The sequence below is a fragment of the Mauremys mutica genome, chromosome 20 (assembly GCF_020497125.1).
Source record: "Mauremys mutica isolate MM-2020 ecotype Southern chromosome 20, ASM2049712v1, whole genome shotgun sequence".
Lineage (NCBI taxonomy): Eukaryota > Metazoa > Chordata > Testudines > Geoemydidae > Mauremys > Mauremys mutica.
This window is the reverse complement of record NC_059091.1, coordinates 22,418,500-22,439,748: the sequence shown is the minus strand read 5'-3', so window position 1 is coordinate 22,439,748 and position 21,249 is coordinate 22,418,500. Positions and strand designations below refer to the sequence as shown.

The 21,249-nt window shown below is 61.7% G+C and overlaps 1 protein-coding gene across 3 annotated transcripts; it reads right to left on the bottom strand.

Moving 5' to 3' along the window:
- Nucleotides 1-1,449: 1,449 nt before the first annotated feature.
- LYL1 (LYL1 basic helix-loop-helix family member) lies at nt 1,450-19,273 on the bottom strand. 3 transcript variants are annotated; one of them, XM_044994922.1, is made up of 5 exons: nt 19,257-19,273; nt 10,497-10,648; nt 5,826-6,222; nt 5,343-5,434; nt 1,450-2,294 (listed from the first exon to the last, which is right to left on the bottom strand). In XM_044994922.1, exons 3-5 carry the CDS (start codon nt 6,176-6,178, stop codon nt 1,951-1,953), a joined length of 789 nt encoding a protein of 262 aa, XP_044850857.1. In that variant the 5' UTR covers nt 6,179-6,222; nt 10,497-10,648; nt 19,257-19,273; the 3' UTR covers nt 1,450-1,950. The 3 variants fall into 3 exon arrangements, with proteins under 3 accessions (XP_044850857.1, XP_044850856.1, XP_044850855.1); XM_044994921.1 differs by lacking the exon at nt 19,257-19,273 and adding an exon at nt 18,072-18,286; XM_044994920.1 differs by lacking the exons at nt 10,497-10,648; nt 19,257-19,273 and adding an exon at nt 18,072-18,286.
- Nucleotides 19,274-21,249: the final 1,976 nt, after the last annotated feature.

The window sequence follows — 21,249 nt, the reverse complement described above, 5'->3', positions numbered from 1 at the left end:
GCCCTGCCCGTGCCCCTCACTCCTGACCCGTAGCCCCTGCTAGCCCGGCCCGGGGCTCCCCCCAGCTCTGCCGGTGCCCCTCACTCCCGACCTGCAGCCCCTGCTAGCCCTGCCCTGCCCCCCCCAGCCCTGCCGGTGCCCCTCACTCCCGACCCGCAGCCCCTGCTAGCCCAGCCCTGCCCCCCCCAGCTCTGCCGGTGCCCCTCACTCCCGCCCCGCAGCCCCTACTAGCCCAGCCCTGCCCCCCGGGCCAGCTCTGCCGGTGCCCCTCACTCCCGACCTGCAGCCCCTGCTAGCCCAGCCCTGCCCCCCCCAGCTCTGCCGGTGCCCCTCACTCCGGACCTGCAGCCCCCTGCTAGCCCGGCCCTGGGCTCCCCCCAGCTCTGCTGGTGCCCCTCACTCCCGACCTGCAGCCCCTGCTAGCCCAGCCCCGGGCTCCCCCCAGCTCTGCCGGTGCCCCTCACTCCCACCCCACAGCCCCTGCTAGCCCAGCCCTGCCCCCCCCAGCTCTGCCGGTGCCCCTCACTCCCGACCCGCAGCCCCTGCTAGCCCAGCCCCGGGCTCCCCCCAGCTCTGCCGGTGCCCCTCACTCCCGACCCGCAGCCCCTGCTAGCCCAGCCCCGGGCTCCCCCCAGCTCTGCCGGTGCCCCTCACTCCCGACCCGCAGCCCCTGCTAGCCCAGCCCCGGGCTCCCCCCAGCTCTGCACTTCCAGCCTGGTCTCCTTCCCCCCTGCCCGCCGGGGCAGAACCTGGGGGCTGAGCTGTTCTCAGTGGGTTGGTGGGGGGGGGGGTGACCGGACAGCCAGTGTGAAGAATCAGAACGGGGAGGGCTGGGGGGTCATAGGAGCCTATATAAGAAAGACCCCAAAATGGAGACAGCGGCTATAAAATCCGGACATCTGGTCACCCTAGTTTGGGGGTTCAGGGAAACCACCAGGACTCCGAATACCTGTGTGCGCCCCTCCCCGCCCCGCACAGCGAGCTCCTGGGGGGGGGGCGGAAGCCTGGAATCCCCCCCCCCGCATCTTCTCGGGCGGTGCTGGGCTCCGCGGGAATCTTCATGGGCATCGCCCCTCCCCCCCACTTTGCTTGGACGAGGGGGGGTCTTGGCTGGGGGGGGGCTCCCCATTGCTGAGTCACCCCTGTCCCCGGACCTCCCAGCACCTGTGCCCCGCCCCCAACCTCTGCCCTCCCCCCACCCACTGGCCCTGGATTCAAATTCCGGGGGGGGTCCCCCAATGGTGCCAGTCCATGTGTGTGTCCAGGTGCTAAGACCCCCCCCAGGCTCCCCCCCTTGTGCACCGTCCCCCCAACGGTCTTCCAGGACCCCCCCAACCTCTGCCCCATGGCTCCCCTCCCCCACACCCCGCCCCCCCGTGTCCCCTCGCCCTGACTTCAGTCTCTCCAGCGCCCCCCCCGCGCCCAGGAACCAGGCTCAGGCTCTGCTGTTCGCACTTCGTGTTTCTTTCGCGGGCCGCGTGGCTACAGCCCCGACAGGGTTAAATTAAAAGCCTCCCGGCTCCCCTCCCCCAGCGCAGGGCGGGACCCCCCCAGACACGGGGCGGGGGGGCAGCCCAGAGTCCCGGGGGGGGGTCTCTCACCCCAGCGCTGCTCGCTCCTGGGCTTAGCCCCACCCCCAAGGGGTTAAAACACAGACCAGTCCACTTCGGGGGGGGGCTCTTTGCCAATGGGGGGCATGTGTGGGGGGGGCTCTGGCGCTCCCCCCTTCAGCTCAGCCCCCCCCCATTTCCCATCCAGCGCCGACACGGCTCCTCGGGGGCCAGGAGCAGCTGAGACCGGACGAACTTCATCACAGCGGCGGCTCGGCCAAGGTCCCAGCCCCCTTCCGCACGGGGGGGCGGGCGGAGCCCGGAGCCCCCCCTTGCAATGTGGGGGGGCCGCCCCCCTCCCAGTCCAGAGTCACCCCCCAAATCCGGGGGGGGGCGATCATCACCGGGCCTCCCCCGCGGCCGCGGCCCCCAGCAGAGTCCGGCGCTCCCGCTTGATGGGGCGGGGGGCGGGCGGCTCGGGGCCGGGGCCGGGGCCGGGCCGGGGGGGCGAGGCGGGCTCGGGGCCCGGGGCCGGGGCCGAGGCCTGGTCCCGCAGCAGCTGCCCCAGGAAGTTGATGTATTTCATGGCCAGGCGCAGGATCTCGTTCTTGCTCAGTTTCTTGTCCGGGGGGTGGGTCGGGATCAGCTTCCGCAGCTCGGCGAAGGCCCCGTTCACGTTCTGCTGCCGCCAGCGCTCCCGGCTGTTGGTGAACACGCGGCGGGCGACCTTGTGGGGCTGGTGCCCTGCGGGGGGAGCGAGCGGCGCTGAGAGGCAGCCACCTCTGGGGGGGTATCCAGGGACCCCGGCCCCAGATCCAGCCACCTCTGGGGGGGGGGGGTAATACAGGGACCCCGGCCCCAGATCCAGCCACCTCTGGGGGGGGGGTATCCAGGGACCCCGGCCCCAGATCCAGCCACCTCTGGGGGGGGTATCCAGGGACCCCGGCCCCAGATCCAGCCACCTCGGGGGGGGGGTATACACGGCCCCCGCCCCCCGATCCAGCCACCTCTGGGGGGGGTATCCAGGGACCCCGGCCCCAGATCCAGCCACCTCTGGGGGGGGTATCCAGGGACCCCGGCCCCAGATCCAGCCACCTGGGGGGGGGGGTTAATACAGGGACCTCGGCCCGGCAGCGAGATGCAGCCACCTCTGGGGGGGGGTATCCAGGGACCCCCGGCCCGGCAGCGAGATGCAGCCACCTCTGGTGGGGGGGTTAATACAGGGACCACGGCCCGGCAGCGAGATGCAGCCACCTCTGGGGAGGGGTTAATACAGGGACCCCCGGCCCGGCAGCGAGATGCAGCCACCTCTGGGGAGGGGTTAATACAGGGACCCCGGCCCCAGATCCAGCCACCTCTGGGGGGGGGTATCCAGGGACCCCCGGCCCGGCAGCGAGATGCAGCCACCTCTGGGGGGGGGGTTAATACAGGGACCACGGCCCGGCAGCGAGATGCAGCCACCTCTGGGGAGGGGTTAATACAGGGACCCCCGGCCCGGCAGCGAGATGCAGCCACCTCTGGGGAGGGGTTAATACAGGGACCCCCGGCCCCAGATCCAGCCACCTCTGGGGGGGGGGTTAATACAAGGACCTCGGCCCGGCAGCGAGATGCAGCCACCTCTGGGGGTGGGTATCCAGGGACCCCCAGCCCGGCAGCGAGATGCAGCCACCTCTGGGAGGGGGGGTTATCCAGGGACCCCCAGCCCGGCAGCGAGATGCAGCCACCTCGGGGGGGGGGGGGTTAATACAGGGACCCCCGGCCCCGCAGCGAGATGCAGCCACCTCTGGGGGGGGGGGTATCCAGGGACCCCCGGCCCGGCAGCGAGATGCAGCCACCTCGTGGGGGGGGGGTATCCAGGGACCCCGGCCCCAGATCCAGCCACCTCTGGGGGGGGGTATCCAGGGACCCCGGCCCCAGATCCAGCCACCTCTGGGGGGGGTATCCAGGGACCCCGGCCCCAGATCCAGCCACCTCTGGGGGGGGGTATCCAGGGACCCCGGCCCCAGATCCAGCCACCTCTGGGGGGGGTATCCAGGGACCCCGGCCCCAGATCCAGCCACCTCTGGGGGGGGTATCCAGGGACCCCGGCCCCAGATCCAGCCACCTGGGGGGGGGGGTTAATACAGCGACCTCGGCCCGGCAGCGAGATGCAGCCACCTCTGGGGAGGGGTTAATACAGGGACCCCGGCCCCAGATCCAGCCACCTCTGGGGGGGTATCCAGGGACCCCGGCCCCAGATCCAGCCACCTCTGGGGGGGGGTATCCAGGGACCCCGGCCCCAGATCCAGCCACCTCTGGGGGGGGGGTATCCAGGGACCCCGGCCCCAGATCCAGCCACCTCTGGGGGGGGGGTATCCAGGGACCCCGGCCCGGCAGCGAGATGCAGCCACCTCTGGGGAGGGGGTAATACAGGGACCCCCGGCCCGGCAGCGAGATGCAGCCACCTCTGGGGAGGGGTTAATACAGGGACCACGGCCCGGCAGCGAGATGCAGCCACCTCTGGGGAGGGGTTAATACAGGGACCCCCGGCCCGGCAGCGAGATGCAGCCACCTCTGGGGAGGGGTTAATACAGGGACCCCCGGCCCCAGATCCAGCCACCTCTGGGGGGGGGGTTAATACAAGGACCTCGGCCCGGCAGCGAGATGCAGCCACCTCTGGGGGTGGGTATCCAGGGACCCCCAGCCCGGCAGCGAGATGCAGCCACCTCTGGGAGGGGGGGTTATCCAGGGACCCCCAGCCCGGCAGCGAGATGCAGCCACCTCGGGGGGGGGGGTTAATACAGGGACCCCCGGCCCCGCAGCGAGATGCAGCCACCTCTGGGGGGGGGGTATCCAGGGACCCCCGGCCCGGCAGCGAGATGCAGCCACCTCGGGGGGGGGGGTATCCAGGGACCCCGGCCCGGCAGCGAGATGCAGCCACCTCTGGGGGGGGTTATCCAGGGACCCTGGCCCGGCAGCGAGATGCAGCCACCTCTGGTGGGGGGGTTAATACAGGGACCCCGGCCCGGCAGCGAGATGCAGCCACCTCTGGGGGGGGGTATCCAGGGACCCCGGCCGGCAGCGAGATGCAGCCACCTCTGGGGGGGGGTTAATACAGGGACCCCGGCCCGGCAGCGAGATGCAGCCACCTCTGGGGGGGAGGTTAATACATGGCCCTGGCCCGGCAGCGAGATCCAGCCACCTCTGGGGGGGGGGTTATCCAGGGACCCCGGCCCTGCAGCGAGACGCAGCCACCTCTGGGGGGGGGCTGTTTATCCAGGGACCCCCAGCCCGGTAGCGAGATGCAGCCACCTCTGGGGTGGGGCAGGGGGGCTGTTTATACAGGGACCCTGGCCCAATAGTGAGAGGCAGCCACCTCTGGGGTGGGGCAGGGGGGCTGTTTATACAGGGACCCTGGCCCAATAGTGAGAGGCAGCCACCTCTGGGGTGGGGCCAGGGGCTGTGTAACAGCCACACGTAACACCACACTCGAGTTTAAACCAGGGTGTCTGGGGACACTGGACCCGTGTTTCCATGGTGAGGCTGAGCTGGGCTTTTCGTGTGTGGCATCAGCAGGGCCCTGCCCAGCATGGGGGCTGGGAGCCGGACGCCTGGGTTCTCGCCCCTGCTCTGGGCGGGGCGGGAAGTCTAGTGATTAGAGCAGGGGGGCTGGGAGCCGGACGCCTGGGTTCTCTCCCCTGCTCTGGGCGGGCAGTGGGACAGGAGCTAGTGGTTGGGGGGGTGGGGGAGCTGGAAGCCGGACGCCTGGGTTCTCGCCCCTGCTCCCCGCGAGGGGGAGGGGGAGGCACTCACCATCCATGAGCTCGTGCTCCAGGTGGCTGGGTCGGCGCTTGAGGCGGCTGCTGGGGAAGAGGCTGAGGGAGCCGGAGGTGCCAATGTAGACGCTGAGGAGAGGGGCAGAGACATGGGGTGAGGGGCCGGGCCAGGGGGGCACATGGCACCCAACGGGGGGAGGCGGGGTAGGGGGCGGAGTCACCATGCAGCCCCGCCCCTGTCAATCAGCCCCGCCCTGACACCCCCACCATGGCACATTAAAGCCATGACGGGGGGGGAGGTCACAGACCCCTAAATCTGCCCCATCCCCAGCCCTGGGTCTGAGTCAGGGGCTGGGGGCAGGGCAGGAGCGGGAGCGAGGGTCCGTTCTTGGGGTGCTGCGGGGGAGGGGTTACCCCCTCGGGCCCCCTGTGTGGGGGGTGGGGTATTATCAGCCCTGAGACATCTCACCCCCCCAAAAAGCCCAACCAGCCCCCCCGCCCCAGCGCCCCCAGCACTGACCTGTTGAGGAAGGGGTGGGGGTGGTACTGCGGGGGCAGGAGCGGCAGGGCGGCCGGGGGGGGCGCAGGGGGCGGGGCTGAGAGCTGCACCAGGGAGGGGATGGGGTGCAGGGCCGTCAGCTCGGTGGTGGGCACGTCGCGGGGGGGCGGGCGCTTGCTGTGACCCAGGCTGATGACGGGGACGTCGGGGGGCAGCGGGGCAGGGGCTGGGGGGGGCGGGCTCCCCTTGGGGGCCAGGGGCGGGGTAGGGGGCGGGGGGGCTGGGGAGTGGCTAGCGGGCGAGTGGCTGGAAGGGGGTGACGGGGGGGGCAGGGGGCTGCAGGGGGGCGGGGGAGTCCTCAGCTTCTCCATCATCTTCCAGGCGCGGCGCGGCGCCTCCGGCTGCGGCCAGGACTCATCTGCGGGGACGACACAGGTGGGGTGAGACCGAGGCGGGGGCCCTGGTTCCTGGCCCCTCCCTGAACCCCCCAGCCCGGTATCCCCCCACCCCAGTCCCTGATAGCCTGGAGGAGACCCGTGGGCCTGTCCAGGCCGGTATCCCTCCTCCCCCTCCACGCGGCTCCGGATCACACCATGTTTTTGAAGACAGGGAAACTGAGGCACGGTCCCTGGCCACCAGGCCCCGAGACTCCCGGAGCGATGGGGGCGTGGGCTGCTCCGTTCAGCAGCTGGATTGAAAGCCTGTAGCCTCTTCTATCCACACATCTGCAACCCAGCCCTTTAAACCGGATTAGATACACTGGTGCTAAATGCAGTGTGAACGGCTCCACTTCCTATATGTTGGTTTGGTTCAAGCCGACTGGCAAGTGCTAAACCTGATCTACCCAGCTCTGAGCCGGACCCCCGCGCCCCGGAACTGAGCACGTGATAGATGTTCGTGGTTCTCTGGCAAAGAAAAATCACGTGTCATGAATCCGGGAGCCAGAATCAAACTGGTTTCTGGCTGATCAAAGCGTTTCGCTTCGATTGTCAGCTGCCTCCCCCCTTTTTCAAACCGAACCGAACAACACGGTCCAGGGGTGGCTCCACCTGAGCCGCTTCCTTTGGCAAAGCTCAGAACCCGGTTGGGTGAAAAGTGTCTCCTGGCGCCTCCTCGGCCGGGTGACAAACCCCGTTTACATTCACCCTTTAGTCAAGCGGCGGGGCGGGGCGGGGAACTCGCGGGTCTCTCTCTGTTGGGCCAATGACGGATTTTTACACCCCCCCCCCCGAGCCTGGGACCGAGGCGCCCTGAGTCCCCGGCTGGATGTAACCCGCCAGCCGCACCTGCCGGCGCTCCGCTGACATCGCCCCGGCTGGCTCGTGTAGACAAGGCCTGTGCGAGCCGCGGCTCCAGCCCGCCTGTGGCGCCGGGGTCACGGAGCCGGTTTTGGGGAAGGGGGAGCCCGGGCCCCGGCTTCAGACTGAATTTGGCGTCTCCGCACGCGGCACCAATGCGGGGGGGTCGGTCACACCCGGGGTTACTGGGAGTGGGGGTCGTTCACACCCAGGCTTACGGGGGGGCGGGGTCGGTCACACCGGAGTTACGGGGGGGCGGGGTCGGTCACACCGGGGGTTACGGGGGGGGCGGGGTCGGTCACACCCGGGGTTACGGGGGGTCGGTCACACCGGGGGTTACGGGGGGGCGGGGCCGGTCACACCCGGGGTTACGGGGGGGGGCGGGGCCGGTCACACCCGGGGTTACGGGGGGGTCGGTCACACCGGGGGTTACTGGGGGGTCGGTCACACCGGAGTTACGGGGGGGGCGGGGTCGGTCACACCGGGCTTACGGGGGGTCGGTCACACCGGAGTTACGGGGGGGCGGGGTCGGTCACACCGGGGGTTACTGGGGGGTCGGTCACACCGGGGGTTACGGGGGGGGGTCGGTCACACCCGGGGTTACGGGGGGGTCGGTCACACCGGGGGTTACTGGGGGGTCGGTCACACCGGGGTTACTGGGGGGCGGGGTCGGTCACACCGGGGGTTACTGGGGGGTGGGGCCGGTCACACTGGGGTTACGGGGGGTCGGTCACACCGGGGTTACTGGGGGGGGGGCCGGTCACACCGGGGTTACTGGTGGGTGGGGCCGGTCACACCGGGGTTACTGGTGGGGGGGGGCGGTCACACTGGGGTTACGGGGGGGTCGGTCACACCGGGGTTACTGGGGGGCGGGGTAGGTCACTCCGGGGTTACTGGGGGGTCGGTCACACCGGGGTTACGGGGGGGCGGGGCCGGTCACACCGGGGTTACTGGGGGGGATTGTTCACTCCGGGGTTACTGGGGGGTCGGTCACACCGGGGTTACGGGGGGGCGGGGCCGGTCACACCGGGGTTACTGGGGGGGATTGTTCACTCCGGGGTTACTGGGGGGGGCAGGCTCTACCCCGCGGACCCAGTGACCTGCCCGCGCCCAGTTTCCGGCTCCCAGGGGAGGGACCTGGAAGACGGGGACCCGCGCTGCTGGCGAAGGCAAAGCGGCTCCTCGGCCGGGTTTCCACTGACCGGAGCGTTATCGGGGCAGGGCTGATTGCTCCGGCTCAGAAACCGACATCGCGTCTGGAGTCTCCGCCAGGAACGTCGCTGCCGGGCAAAGGCGTTTGGTGGATGGTAGCGATCAAAGCCCCCTGGTGCCCGGCGCTGCACAGACCCCGGCCGAGATCAGCTGTGCCAGGCGCGGGGAAATGGCCGCGGCGCTGGCCCGGCTGCGGCAAACGTCTGAGCCGCAGAGACAGACATGGAGGGAGCCCGGGCCCCCAAGGGAGTGTGAGTGTGTCTGAGTGTGTGTGCGTGTGTGTCCCGAGCTGGTGTGTGTGTGTTTCTGTGATGGAGTGTGTGCAGGTGCATGGGGTATATGTCTGAGGTTGTGTGTGTGTGTGTGTGTGTCCGAGGCAGAGTGTGTGTGTGTGTGTGTCAGGCTGGGTGTGTGTATGTGTGTGTCCGAGGTGGGGTGTGTGTGTGTGTGTGTCAGGCGGGGTGTGTGTACAGCACTGGGCATTTTTCTATTGACTCTTAACTAACATTGCAGCGACTTTCCTCGGGGGGGCAGGGAAGGGCCCATCCAGCGCCCACCTGCCTACCCCCATTGACAGGGGCCAGACACACATCCCCAGTGCACAGACACACCCATTGCTCACGTACCATCACACACACACACACACACACACACACTGCACAGACACACACACACACACATACCCAGTGCACAGACCCACCCATTGCTCACGTACCATCGCACACACACACACACACACTGCACAGACACACACACACACACCTCCCCAGTGCACAGACACACCCATTGCTCACGTACCATCACACACACACACACACACACTGCACAGACACACACACACACACACATACCCCCTGCACAGACACACCCAGTGCTCACTTACCATCACACACACACACACACACACTGCACAGACACACACACACACACACCTCCCCAGTGCACAGACACACCCATTGCTCACGTACCATCACACACACACACACACACACACACTGCACAGACACACACACACACACACACATACCCAGTGCACAGACACACCCATTGCTCACGTACCATCACACACACACACACACACACTGCACAGACACACACACACACACACCCAGTGCACAGACACACCCATTGCTCACATACCATCACACACACACACACACACTGCACAGACACAAACACACACACATCCCCAGTGCACAGACACACCCATTGCTCACGTACCATCACACACAGACACACACACACTGCACAGACACACACACACACACATCCCCAGTGCACAGACACACCCATTGCTCACGTACCATCACACACACACACACACACACACTGCACAGACACACACACACACACATCCCCAGCTCACAGACACACCCATTGCTCTAGTACCATCACACACACACACACACACTGCACAGACACACACACACACACCTCCCCAGTGCACAGACACACCCATTGCTCACGTACCATCACACACACACACACACACACTGCACAGACACACACACACACACCCAGTGCACAGACCCACCCATTGCTCACGTACCATCACACACACACACTGCACAGACACAAACACACACACATCCAGTGCACAGACACACCCATTGCTCACGTACCATCACACACACACACTGCACAGACACAAACACGCGCCTGAACCTGATGGTGTCTGGAGCTGCGCATGGAGCTCAGCAAACAGCCAGTCACTGCACAGCCGTGAGGTCAAGGCAGTGCACGGCCCTGCACACGCGGGTACTTGGTGCATGGCCAACCCCGCCCAAGCCGACCGCAGGCCGCTGCAGCCCGGCTTCACGCGGCTCACGCCCAGCTCCCAATCAGTGAACAACAACATCACAAATCTGCTGCTACCGGGCTGGGTCGTGGGCTGGTGCTTCCCAGCTGCCGGGGTCCCCCTGAGGTGCTTTCACATTTGTCTAGATGCGGTTTGTCCTGGTGGCCACCACGAGACCAGCCGCCTTGCTGGAGACGGCCGTAAATACGGCCTCGAGTCGGCCACACCAACGAGATGCCCAACCCAGCTGAGTTGTTACACCGGCCATCTGACAGCCACTCCAGGGAACCTGGTCCCACCATTTGGCCCTGCAAATGGGCCGAACCCAGCATGGGTGGAACACACACGGGGTACATGTACATCTGAAACTGCAGAACTACTAACCATGGTCTGTCACCCATCACTTAAATCGGACTCTGGACCAGATGACCAGTGGATTGCTGATGTGATGACGACTTTTTAAAAAGGCTCCAGAGGTGAACCTGGCAATTACAGGCTGGCGAGCCTAACGTCAGTACCAGGCAAATTGGTTGAAACTATAGTAAAGAACAGAATTATCAGACACAGATGAGCACAGTTTGTTGCAGAAGAATCAACGTGGCTTTTGTAAAGGAAAAATCACGCCTCACTAATCTACTAGAATTATTTGATGGGCTCAACAAACATGTGGACACGGGTGATCCAGTGGATATACTGTACTTGGACTTTCAGAAAGCCTTTGACAAGGTCCCTCACCAAAGGCTCTTAAGCAAAGTCAGCTGTCATGGGCTAAGGTGGCGACGCTTGCCGATGATACAAAATTACTCCAGGGAGTTAAGTCCCAAAAGGAGCTCTCCGAACTGGGTGACGGGGCGACAGAATGGCGGACGCCATTCGGTGTTGATAAGTGAAATGTGACACATCGCGAAAGATAATCCCAATCAGCCACACAAACGGACGGGTCTCAATGAGCTGTTACCGCTCAAGAAGGAGAGTTTGGAGTCACCGTGGATAGTTCTCCGAAAACAGCCGCTCGATGTGCAGGGCAGTCCAAAAAACCGACCGACCGACCGACCAACCAACCAAAAGAACAATGTTAGGAATAAGAACCATAATGCCTCTATATAAATCCAGGGTCCGCCCTCCTCTTGAACACTGTGTGCAGATCTGGCTGGCCTATCTCAATCAAGATATGTTAGCACTGGAAAAACTACAGAGAAGGGCAACAAACATGATTAAGAGGCTGAAACAGCTTCTGTATGAGGAGAGATTAAAAAGCCCGGAACTGTTAATCTTAGACAAGAGATGACTAGGGGGATATGACCAGTGTGACCAGTGTGGAGGAGGTGACTAAGGAAGGGCTATTTACCCCTTCACCTAACACAAGGGTCACCCCAATGACATGAATCGGCAGCAGGTTTAAAACAAGGATAAAGCAGGATTTCGTCACACAACGCACAGTTAACCTGTGGAACTCCTTGCCAGAGGATGTTGTGAAGCCCAAAAGTATAACTGGGTTCAAAAAAAGCATGAGATATGTTCATGGGGGATCGATCCATCAGTGGCTACCAGTGAAGATGCTCTGGGTGTCCCTGGCCACTGATGGCCAGAAGTTGGGACTGGGTGACAGGGGCTAGATCACTCCATAATTGTCCTGTTCTGTCCACTCCCTCTAAAGCACCTGGCACTGGCCACTGTCGGACGACAGGAGAATGGGCTAGATGGACCATTGGTCTGACCCCATGTAACCGTTCTAATGTGGCACAGCCACAAACACACCCACCCACCCACATACCCACATACTGTACAGGGATTAATCTACTCCAGACACCACTGCCCCACAACAGCCACCACAGCAGAAGCCCAGGAAAACAGCCAGGCGTGACTGTACCCGAGTGTGCCCGGTACCCCCAGGAGTGACTGTACCCAAATGGGCCAGTACCCCCAGGAGTGACTGTACCCGAGCGTGCCCGGTACCCCCAGGAGTGACTGTACCCGAGCGTGCCCGGTACCCCCTGGAGTGACTGTACCTGAATGGGGCCAGTACCCCCAGGAGTGACTGTACCCGAGCGTGCCCGGTACCCCCAGGAGTGACTGTACCCGAGCGTGCCCGGTACCCCCAGGAGTGACTGTACCCGAGCGTGCTCGGTACTGCCCTGGAGTGACTACCCAAGTATGGCCAGTACTACCTGGAGTAACTATACCTGAGCATGACCAGTACCCCTAGAATAACTATATCCAAGCGTGCCCAGAACCCCTGGAGTGACGCTACCCGAGCGTGGCCATTATCCCTATATAGTAACTATACCCGGGCATGGCCAGTACCTCCCTGGAGTGACTCCCCCTGAGCATGCCCAGTACCCCCCTGGAGTAACTCTACCCGAGTATGGCCAGTACTCCCTGGAGTAACTCTACCCAAGCATGCCCAGTAACCCCCTGGAGTGATTCTACCTGAGCGTGCTCAGTATCTCCCTGGAGTGACTCGAGTCTGGTCAATACCCGCCCCCCCCCCCCCGGAGTGACTCCACCTGAGTGTTCCCAGTATCCCTGGAGTAACTATACCCGAGCGTGGCCAGTACCCCTAGAATAACTATACCCAAGCGTGCCCAGAACCCCCCTGGAGTGACGCTACCCGAGCGTGGCCATTATCCCTATGTAGTAACTATACCCGGGCATGCCCAGTACCCCCCTGGAGTGACTATACCCGAGTATGGCCAGTACTCCCTGGAGTGACTCTACCTGAGCGTGCTCAGTATCTCCCTGGAGTGACTCAAGTCTGGTCAATACCCGCCCCACCCCCCCGGAGTGACTCCACCTGAGTGTGCCCAGCATATCCCTGTAGTAACTATACCCGAGCGTGGCCAGTACCCCTAGAATAACTATACCCAAGCGTGCCCAGAACCCCCCTGGAGTGACGCTACCCGAGCACCTTTTAGTACCTTTTCTGGGCTAACTCTCAGAGTAAGGTCAGTTCTAGCCTGGAGTGACTATCCCTGAGGAAGCCGCCTCCAGGGACCCCATCCTGGCCTATCAGGCTCCTTGCACAGAGACCGGGGATTCCTGGTACCATTCTCGTACCAGTCCTGCTGGCACCTGGGTTTCCCCAGGAAGTGGCCAGTGAAGCCCCGCCGCACCCCTCTGGGCTGTCGGGGTGAATGGAGTCTGATCAGTGAGGAGCAGGTGGCTCCAGGGATCTGCTGGGTCTCAGCCTGTTTCCGCCCAGGGAGGTGACAGACCCTTGTCAGCAGCGGCAAACCCAGCACACCCTGGGCACAGCGCGGGGACGGAACTTAGTATCACACAGTGAGTCCGGGACAGAGACATAGAATCACAGAAGATCAGGGTTGGAAGGAACCTCAGGAGGGATCTAGTCCAACCCCCTGCTCAAAGCAGGACCAAACCCAACTAAATCATCCCAGCCAGGGCTTTGTCCAGCCTGACCTTAAAAACCTCTAAGGAAGGAGACTCCACCACCTCCCCAGGGAACCCATCCCAGTGCTTCACCACCCTCCTCGTGAAATAGTTTTTCTTAATATCCAACCTAGACCTCCCCCACTGCAACTTGAGACCATTGCTCCTTGTTCTGTCATCTGCCACCACTGAGAACAGCCGAGCTCCATCCTCTTTGGAACCCCCCTTCAGGTAGTTGAAAGCAGCTATCAAATCCCCCCTCATTCTTCTCTTCTGCAGGCTAAACCAGCCCAGTTCCCTCAGCCTCTCCTCATAAGTCATGTGCTCCAGCCCCCTAATCATTTTCACTGCTCCCCACACCAGATCTACCCTCCTAGACCCTACCCCACCCCCAGAGCTGGGGCTAGAACCCAGGAGTCCTGATTCCCAGCCCTCCCTGCTCTAACCAGTAGATCCCACTGCTCTCCCGGAGCTGGGGAGAGAACCCAGGAGTCTTGAATAGGCCCCTGGGCTGCCTGGCTCCACTCCCTTCTGTCTCCTAGCGCAGAGATTTGAGGCTCACAGAGTCGCAGCAACGCGGGGCTGGACGAGCCCTCGAGAGCGCACCGAGTCCATCCCCCCTGCGCTGAGGCAGGACAAGGCAAACCTAGACCATCTCTGCCAGGTGCACGTCCAACCAGTTCTTAAAATCCTCCCTGACGGGGCTCCCCCAGCCTCCCCCGCTCGCCTGGTCTGGAGCCGAACTCCCCCGAGAACTAGAAAGTTTTCCCTAATATCTGAGCTGCATCTCCCCTGCCGCAGATGAAGCCCATTGCGTCTTGTCCTACTTCTGTGGCCATGGAGAACAGTTGGGCCTGTCCTCGCCCATGGAACGTATTTGAGGATGTTCTCGGGTCCCTGCTCAGTCGACTTTTCTCAGGACTAAACAGGCCCCAGGTTTTTAGCTTTTCCTCAGAGCTCCGGTTTCTAAACCTTTGATCACGTTCACGACGCTCCTGTTTGTCTCCGTCTTTCCTGAAGTCGGGGCCCACGTCACCTTCGACCTCACGCAAACCATGTGGTGGCAAAGGGGCACAGTGGCCAGTTTGAATCCTGTGCCCAGACTGGGCAGCGCCTAGTACCACGCGACGCCTAATAAACAGGCCCTACCAAATTCACGCTCCATTTTTTTGTAAAATTCGCGGTCACAGCATTTTACAACTCGTGAATTTCACGGTGCCAGAGAGTTAACTCTGAAATGTCACGAAGCAGGAATACGTATTTCAAAACGGCAACATATAGACATGCAACGTCGGCGTTTCTCAAACGGGGGTCCTGACCCAAAAGGCTAGTAGGAGGGGGCGCGGTATTGCCATCCTCACTTCTGTGCTGCTGCTGGCGGCGACGCTGCCTTCAGAGCTGGGCTCCCGGCCATCAGCCGCCGCTCTCCCACCACCCAGCTCTGAAGGCAGCACAGAAGTAAGGATGGCATCCCGTGACCCTCCCCCCGAGTAACCTTGTGACCCCCCTTTTAGGTCGGGACCCCCAGCTTGAGAAATGCTGCCTGTAGCATAGGGTAAAAGGACACAAAAGAGCAGATTTCATGGGGGAGACCAGATTTCACAGCCTGTGATGCCCCGTGCCAGGCCTGGGGCCCCTAGGTGCTACCACAATACACCTAATACATACCCTCAGCCCCAATAGGCCAAGTCACTGAACAAATCACATTGATTTCTGAAGGATAAAATACAACCCCACACCCGCTCCTCATCTGATCTGCACTTGCAGGGCCTGCCAAGGGTTTATTTCCAGGCAGTTCCACTGCACATTGGTCCTGACCCAATCCCCAGGACATATTTCCCTCTCTAGTTGCATCCCCCGGCCTCATGGTGTTTCTCAAAGGGAAGGCGACTGAAATCAGCAAAAGAGAGAAAAAGAAAAAAAAAAACCACCAATGTTCCGTTTCATGTGGCTGACACCATCTTTTGTCTGGGCGGCGCGGCGATGAAAACGCAGCGAAATAGAGGAAATGGGTTTTGAAAATGCCTTTCCAAATCGACGCAATCTGAGGCAACGTCCAGCCCGATTTGTTTACCGCCCCCGCCACCAAACAAAACCCAGAATAAGAGCTCATTTTCCACAAAAACAGTATACAAGTCGCTAATGTTTCCAGAAGCAATTGCAGCTGGTGGTTGCCGGTGGATTGTTTCTGGTTACTTTGGTTAAATCCGCCTCTGGGCCCAGCAGAGACCGAATCCCCCTGATTCTGCAGCCATGATCACAAGGGGCAGGGGGGCTGAATGAAAGAAGAAAGTCACCCAGGATGGATCTCTGACCCAACACAGTGACTGCGACCTTGGACAAATGTGAGCCCTGCCTTAGCTTGCCGACTAATGCGAGTTGCTCATTACAAAAACTGGAAGGAAATTTGTGTGTGTGTGTGTGTGTGTCGGTGTTTATGTTATAACTACACAGACATTTTATAAGGCAGAACCTCAGCTAGAGTGTATCCTCAGAGCTCCTTGAATCACGGCATTATGAAAAGGTAGCGACCTGTCCCTATATAGCTAGAAAACCACATTGAATTATTATCTTACAATCTGTTATATTATATAGACAATATGATAGTTTTGCCACTGATTTCAATGGAACTGTGCTTTAATCCTATCTATCTATCTATCTATCTATCTATCTATCTATCTATCTATCTATCTATCTATCTATCCCCATACCCCTCCCTCTATCTATCTATCTATCTATCTATCTATCTATCTATCTATCTATCTATCTATCCCCATACCCCTCCATCTATCTATCTATCTATCTATCTATCTATCTATCTATCTATTTTCTTTCTTTCTTTCTTTCTTTCTTTCTTTCTTTCTTTCTTTCTTTCTTTCTTTCCCCATACACTCCCTCTATCTATCTATCCCCATACACCCTATCTATCTATCTATCTATCTATCTATCTATCTATCTATCATATTGACACAAAAATATTTCAAACGAAATATACTAAATATAAATAAATACAAATATAATATTTATATAAGACGCATATCTGTTTCATACATATTATTACAGACTAACATAATATATAATAATATATATTAATTATATGTATAGGTCATATGTGTGTATATTATCTATGTAGAGAGATATCATTATACACAAATAACATATATACATCTTGTTTAAGATGTATATTATGGTGTATAGCTGTGTATAGATTATAGCATTATTAGACATGAATGAATCTATAGACACGTTGTATACAATGCACATGTCCATGCCATGTGTGTATATAGCATCTAGCATTACCACTCTCTGTGCACACCCTGCAGCTAACACGTTTAGCTGTTTCATAAGGGTGCAGATCCAATACTCCCGCACATGCAATCCATGCCCACGTGCAGGCAGAGCCGCAGCGCTTTGGAGCGCAGACGGGACCTTCGCGCCTCCCGACGCCGATGGTTACAAACATTTCGATCCTCGCTAATTCGTTTCCCCGGGAATGTACCCGAGGGTCCGAGGGACGCGGCCAGCCCCGCGCCAGGGGGTACCGCGAGAGAGAGAACAATGACCCAGGCTAGGACCCCCCCGACGATCCTCTCTGAACCGCGCAAGTTACAAACAGGGGGATTTGCGAATGGAAGCGCCGGGATTGTGCCCAGACTCGGGATCCAGCAGCAGAACGAACCGGAACTAACCCCCATGAAAAGGGCGAGGAATTTCTCGGCAAATTCACGCACCCGCGGGAGCGTCTGTTCTGCTCCCTTCCCGGTCTCGAGTTTCGAAACAAACCCGCGTCGGGGGAAAGGATCCGAACAATCCGCGTTTCAGCCTTTGCTCCTGGCCGGGTTTCCGACGCGGGGCCGCTTCAGCCGGTTCTCCCGAGCAGGTGCTAACAACCATCCGTTCCCCAAACTCACCCCTGCGCTGCAGCCAAGCAGCCCCCGAAACACACGGAGCTCGGGGCCAATATTCCCGGGCCGGGCCGGCTGGAGGGGCCCCGAGGGGCCGCTGCCCCCGGGACACATCGCAGCGAACGTGAACCCGCGGCGGGTTTCCCAAACCTGGCTCGGGGCGCAGGAAACCTCCCGCTTTCCTCGGGTTTTTGCTCAAGTTGACAACAAACAACTCACCAGAGAAAAAGGGGAAGCGGCCCCGGGAGCTCGCGGCCCTCGGTGCAATGGGGGATTTGGGGGGTTGTTGTTTGAATAACCCCACAGGTCCCGTGTTTCACCCCTCTCCACCCTTCGGGACACGGGCTTCAAGCGATTCCCGTCGGAGCTAAAGGAACCGGCCCCAAACTTGCCCCCTGAAATGCAGAACCCCGCACCAGCCCCGCGGGTAACCCCCCCCCGAACAGCCCTCGGCAAAAACACCCCATCTCGCCCCCTCCCTCCACGAACGAGCCTCCCCACCCGCCAGCCAATTCCCCCGGGAGCAGGTGCCCGACACCCCCCCCTCACTGAGCCTGCCCCCCCGGGGGGGGGTGCGGGGGCCGGGCCCCAGGACGGTGCACGAGGGAGCCCCGAGAAGCGAGCGCGCCCCTAGCCGGGCCGGGCGCCCCGGGACGCGCCTTACCCCACAACCGGGCCACATGCTCGTTCCCGGCTACCATGCGCAGGGTCCATGGTCTGGGGGGCGAGTCTCCGTCTCCTCGGCGGGTGCTAGGGTGAAAATTTGGGGATTTTTTGGGGGGGGCGGATTGGAGTCAAATAGGCTGAAGCGTCTTTCCCGGCCTCAGCGCCCCCCCATCTCACTGGCCAGCCCCCCTCGCCCGCACACGCCACCGCTCGCTCTGGGGCCACTAAGATTTGAAGAAGTCGGATCCACCCCCCCCCGCCGCGCCCCCCCCCGCCCCAGCGAGAGGTTTCCTGCTCGTTGGACTGGGGATGTGGCTGCTGCTGGCAGATAAGCGGCAAAGGGCCGCCTGTGCCGCGCTGATAAGGAAACCCAGAGTCAGACGCAACCTAACGGGAGACTTGGAATGAAAACAAGAGGAAACCGAAGTGGTGGAACATAACCCACAAACAGGAGCGTTCACGGGGGGAGCTGGGAGGCGGCTCGCTCCTGACACGGCTGCAAACCTCGGATCTGGGGAAAGGGACCCCCCCCAGGCCCGGCCCGATCTGGGGGTTCCCTAAAGGCACCGGGCGCCCCGTCTCGCCCCAGAGGGATCTGCGAGTGGGAGCCAAAAGGCCCCGAAATCCAGGATCGGGTCCCCGGGAAAAGCCAAGAGGTTGAGGGGTGGGGGCGGACAGTCTGGTCAATGGTTTGGGAATTAAATCCCAGGCTGCGGTTGCAGGGACCTCCCGGGATGGGCTGTCACCAGTGCGGGCGGGAGAGGCGCCGCCGGCAGCAGGAGCTGCAGTGGAGAAGGCGCTTGCACGGGGGAGGAATGGGGGGTGGGGGTGAAATCTACCTGTCCGGCAGCAGGCGGGGACTCAGGACTCCTGGGTTCTATTCCTGCCTCTGGGACCTGGGCAAGTCATAGCCCCTGTTCTGTGCCTCAGTTTCCCCTCTCCTCAGTCACCATATCCTGTAAGCTCCTTGGGGGCAGGGACTCTGTCTCTGCGGTGCCCGCTCTGAGGGGGCACCAGTCTCGGGTGGGGGTTACAAAAATAGCAGAAGAGACTCAAACAGGAGTGAGGTGTCCAACCTCCCCTCCCCCTCGGGCATCAGGTACCAAATGGCACTGGGGGGTCTGGAAATCCCGCCCAATAATCCTCATTATCTAGCCGCTTCCCGAAACACGAAGACACTGACCTATCTGTCCGTCCATGCTTGCCATCCTCCTACACATCTATCTACAGGTTCCCTGACCTTTCCCATCAGAAGATCCTGTATTCCACAGCGTCAGACTTTAAGCCCTCGGCCTGGTGTTTTCCAGGCGGGGGTTTGCCTCGGGCTGAACGGGTTTGTTTTGGAAAGTTTCAGCTGTTCCAGCTAGGGAACAATACAGTGGTGGCGCCGCAGTTAAAATAATTCCTAACCCCCCTTATTTAAGAAGCTCTAGCGCCCCCCTGCGTTGGAGCAGGGCTCTGCACTTTGACAGGGGAGGTCACCCTGGGATCAGGGAGGTGCCTTTTGCTGGACCTGTGGCAATGTGCCCCAATGAGGCCAAGTTAAAGAGCCTTGGTGGGGAAATCGGCCTGCACATGCCCAGGAGAGGCTTGTTGGAGTTTGGGGGCGAAGCGCTCGCAGATGCCACGCTCACTGAGCATCCTCCAGCCCAGGGCTGCCGGGCCGGAGCCGGATTTTCCCAGCATTGCTGCTGCGGGCCGGGCTGGGCGCTGGAGCAGGAGCCGGTATCTCCTGTGCTCTCTATGCCCCCGCTGAGCGTGTCGGGGGGGGCAGGAGGGGGCACAGGCAGGCTCAGGGGGTACAAGCCAGGGCAGAGCCGAGCCAGGCTGGGCCCTGCCTCCGCCCAGCGGCTCTAACTGACATTTTGGGGAAGTCCCTGCAAAACAGGGAGTTTCATTTTCTATTTTACATTAAAGTTTTTTACAGAGCCCTCTATCCCCCCCCTCCACCCCCCAACCCCATTAGGGTGGTTCAGGACGCCTGGGTTCTGTCCACTCACTTGCAGCCTGATGTTGCGCTTAGTCCCTGTGCCTCCATTTCCCCACCCATAGCAGGGGGACGAGCCCTGCTCCCAGCGGTGCCCCTCCCTGCCCAGAGCGCAGAACTCAGCCCCTCCTGGGTCCCCAGTGCTGGGCGGGGGGTTGCTTCCTGCAGGAAGCTGGGAGAGGGGGCAGCACCCAGCTGCATTCACGTATTTAAATCCATGCTAAGGACCTGGCCCAGCTCCTCCGCTGGGGATCTCAAAGCTCATTGGAAATGCTTCAGAATTCACCCAGGAAAGACGATTCGCCCTATTTCACTGGGTGGGAGCCACGCCCCCTCGTGGGGAAAGGCCCCATGTCCCCTTCCCCACCCCGCTGAGCCAGCCACACACAACTCTACCGCTGCCCCTCACTCCCGACCCGCAGCCCCTTGCCCCTGTCGCTCGCGGCATTGTGCTCTCGCTGCCCCCTCCACCCCAGAGGTGGCTGCATCTCAGCGTCCCCTGGCCCTGGCTGCCTGGCACCCGTGCACAGGGTGAGCTGGGGGCGTGTGAGGTGGGGGACGTCGGGTCGCCCAGGCTCCTCCTGTGGCGGGGGGGGGGGCTTCTCCCGGTCCTGGGGGCTGCCAACAATTGTGGGCCCAGTGCGTTCTGAGTCACTGGCTGAGCTTCCTCCCCTCGGCCTCGATTCATCCGGGCGGGGGGCTTGAACTCGGGTTTCCTCTGCGTCCCTTCCAGTTCCTGCCTTATAGCATTGCCCCCAACCACCTGCCCAGCCCCCCAGGATCCTGGCTGCAACAGCAGCCCATACCTGACGCTCCGGAAGAGGAGCAAACAGCCCCCCCAGGAATGCCCCAACCCCTCCCCCTCTGAGGTCATGCAGCCTCTGAAGGGGGGAGGCAGGACTCCAGCCTCTCCCCCACCCCCCACAGCTCTGGGAGGAGAGTGGGGCCTAGGGTTAGAGCAGGGGGCTGGGAGCCAGGACTCCTGGGTTCCTTCCATTCCCAGCTCTGGGAGGGGAGTGGGATCTAGTGGTTGGGGGCGGGGCTGAGAGCCAGGACTCCTGGGTTCCAGAGGGGACTGGCCAGAGTGGGGTCACAGGGCCCAGCTGGGTGACTAGCCTGGTGCATGGAAGCATGAGCCGATGACCTGCTGAGACCAGGGCGGGCAGAGTGTTTGCTCTGCCTGCAGCTC

What these genes read in the sequence shown, in the direction of transcription:
- LYL1 (XM_044994920.1), bottom strand. Translation starts at nt 18,108, where the DNA reads ATGGTAGCCGGGAACGAGCATGTGGCCCGGTTGTGGG. An exon ending in CCCCACCCCTTCCTCAACAG is followed by an intron (nt 5,435 to 5,825) that starts GTCAGTGCTGGG and finishes CCCTCTCCTCAG; the next exon opens with CGTCTACATTGGCACCTCCG. An exon ending in GGAGCACGAGCTCATGGATG is followed by an intron (nt 2,295 to 5,342) that starts GTGAGTGCCTCC and finishes CTCCCCCCGCAG; the next exon opens with GGCACCAGCCCCACAAGGTC.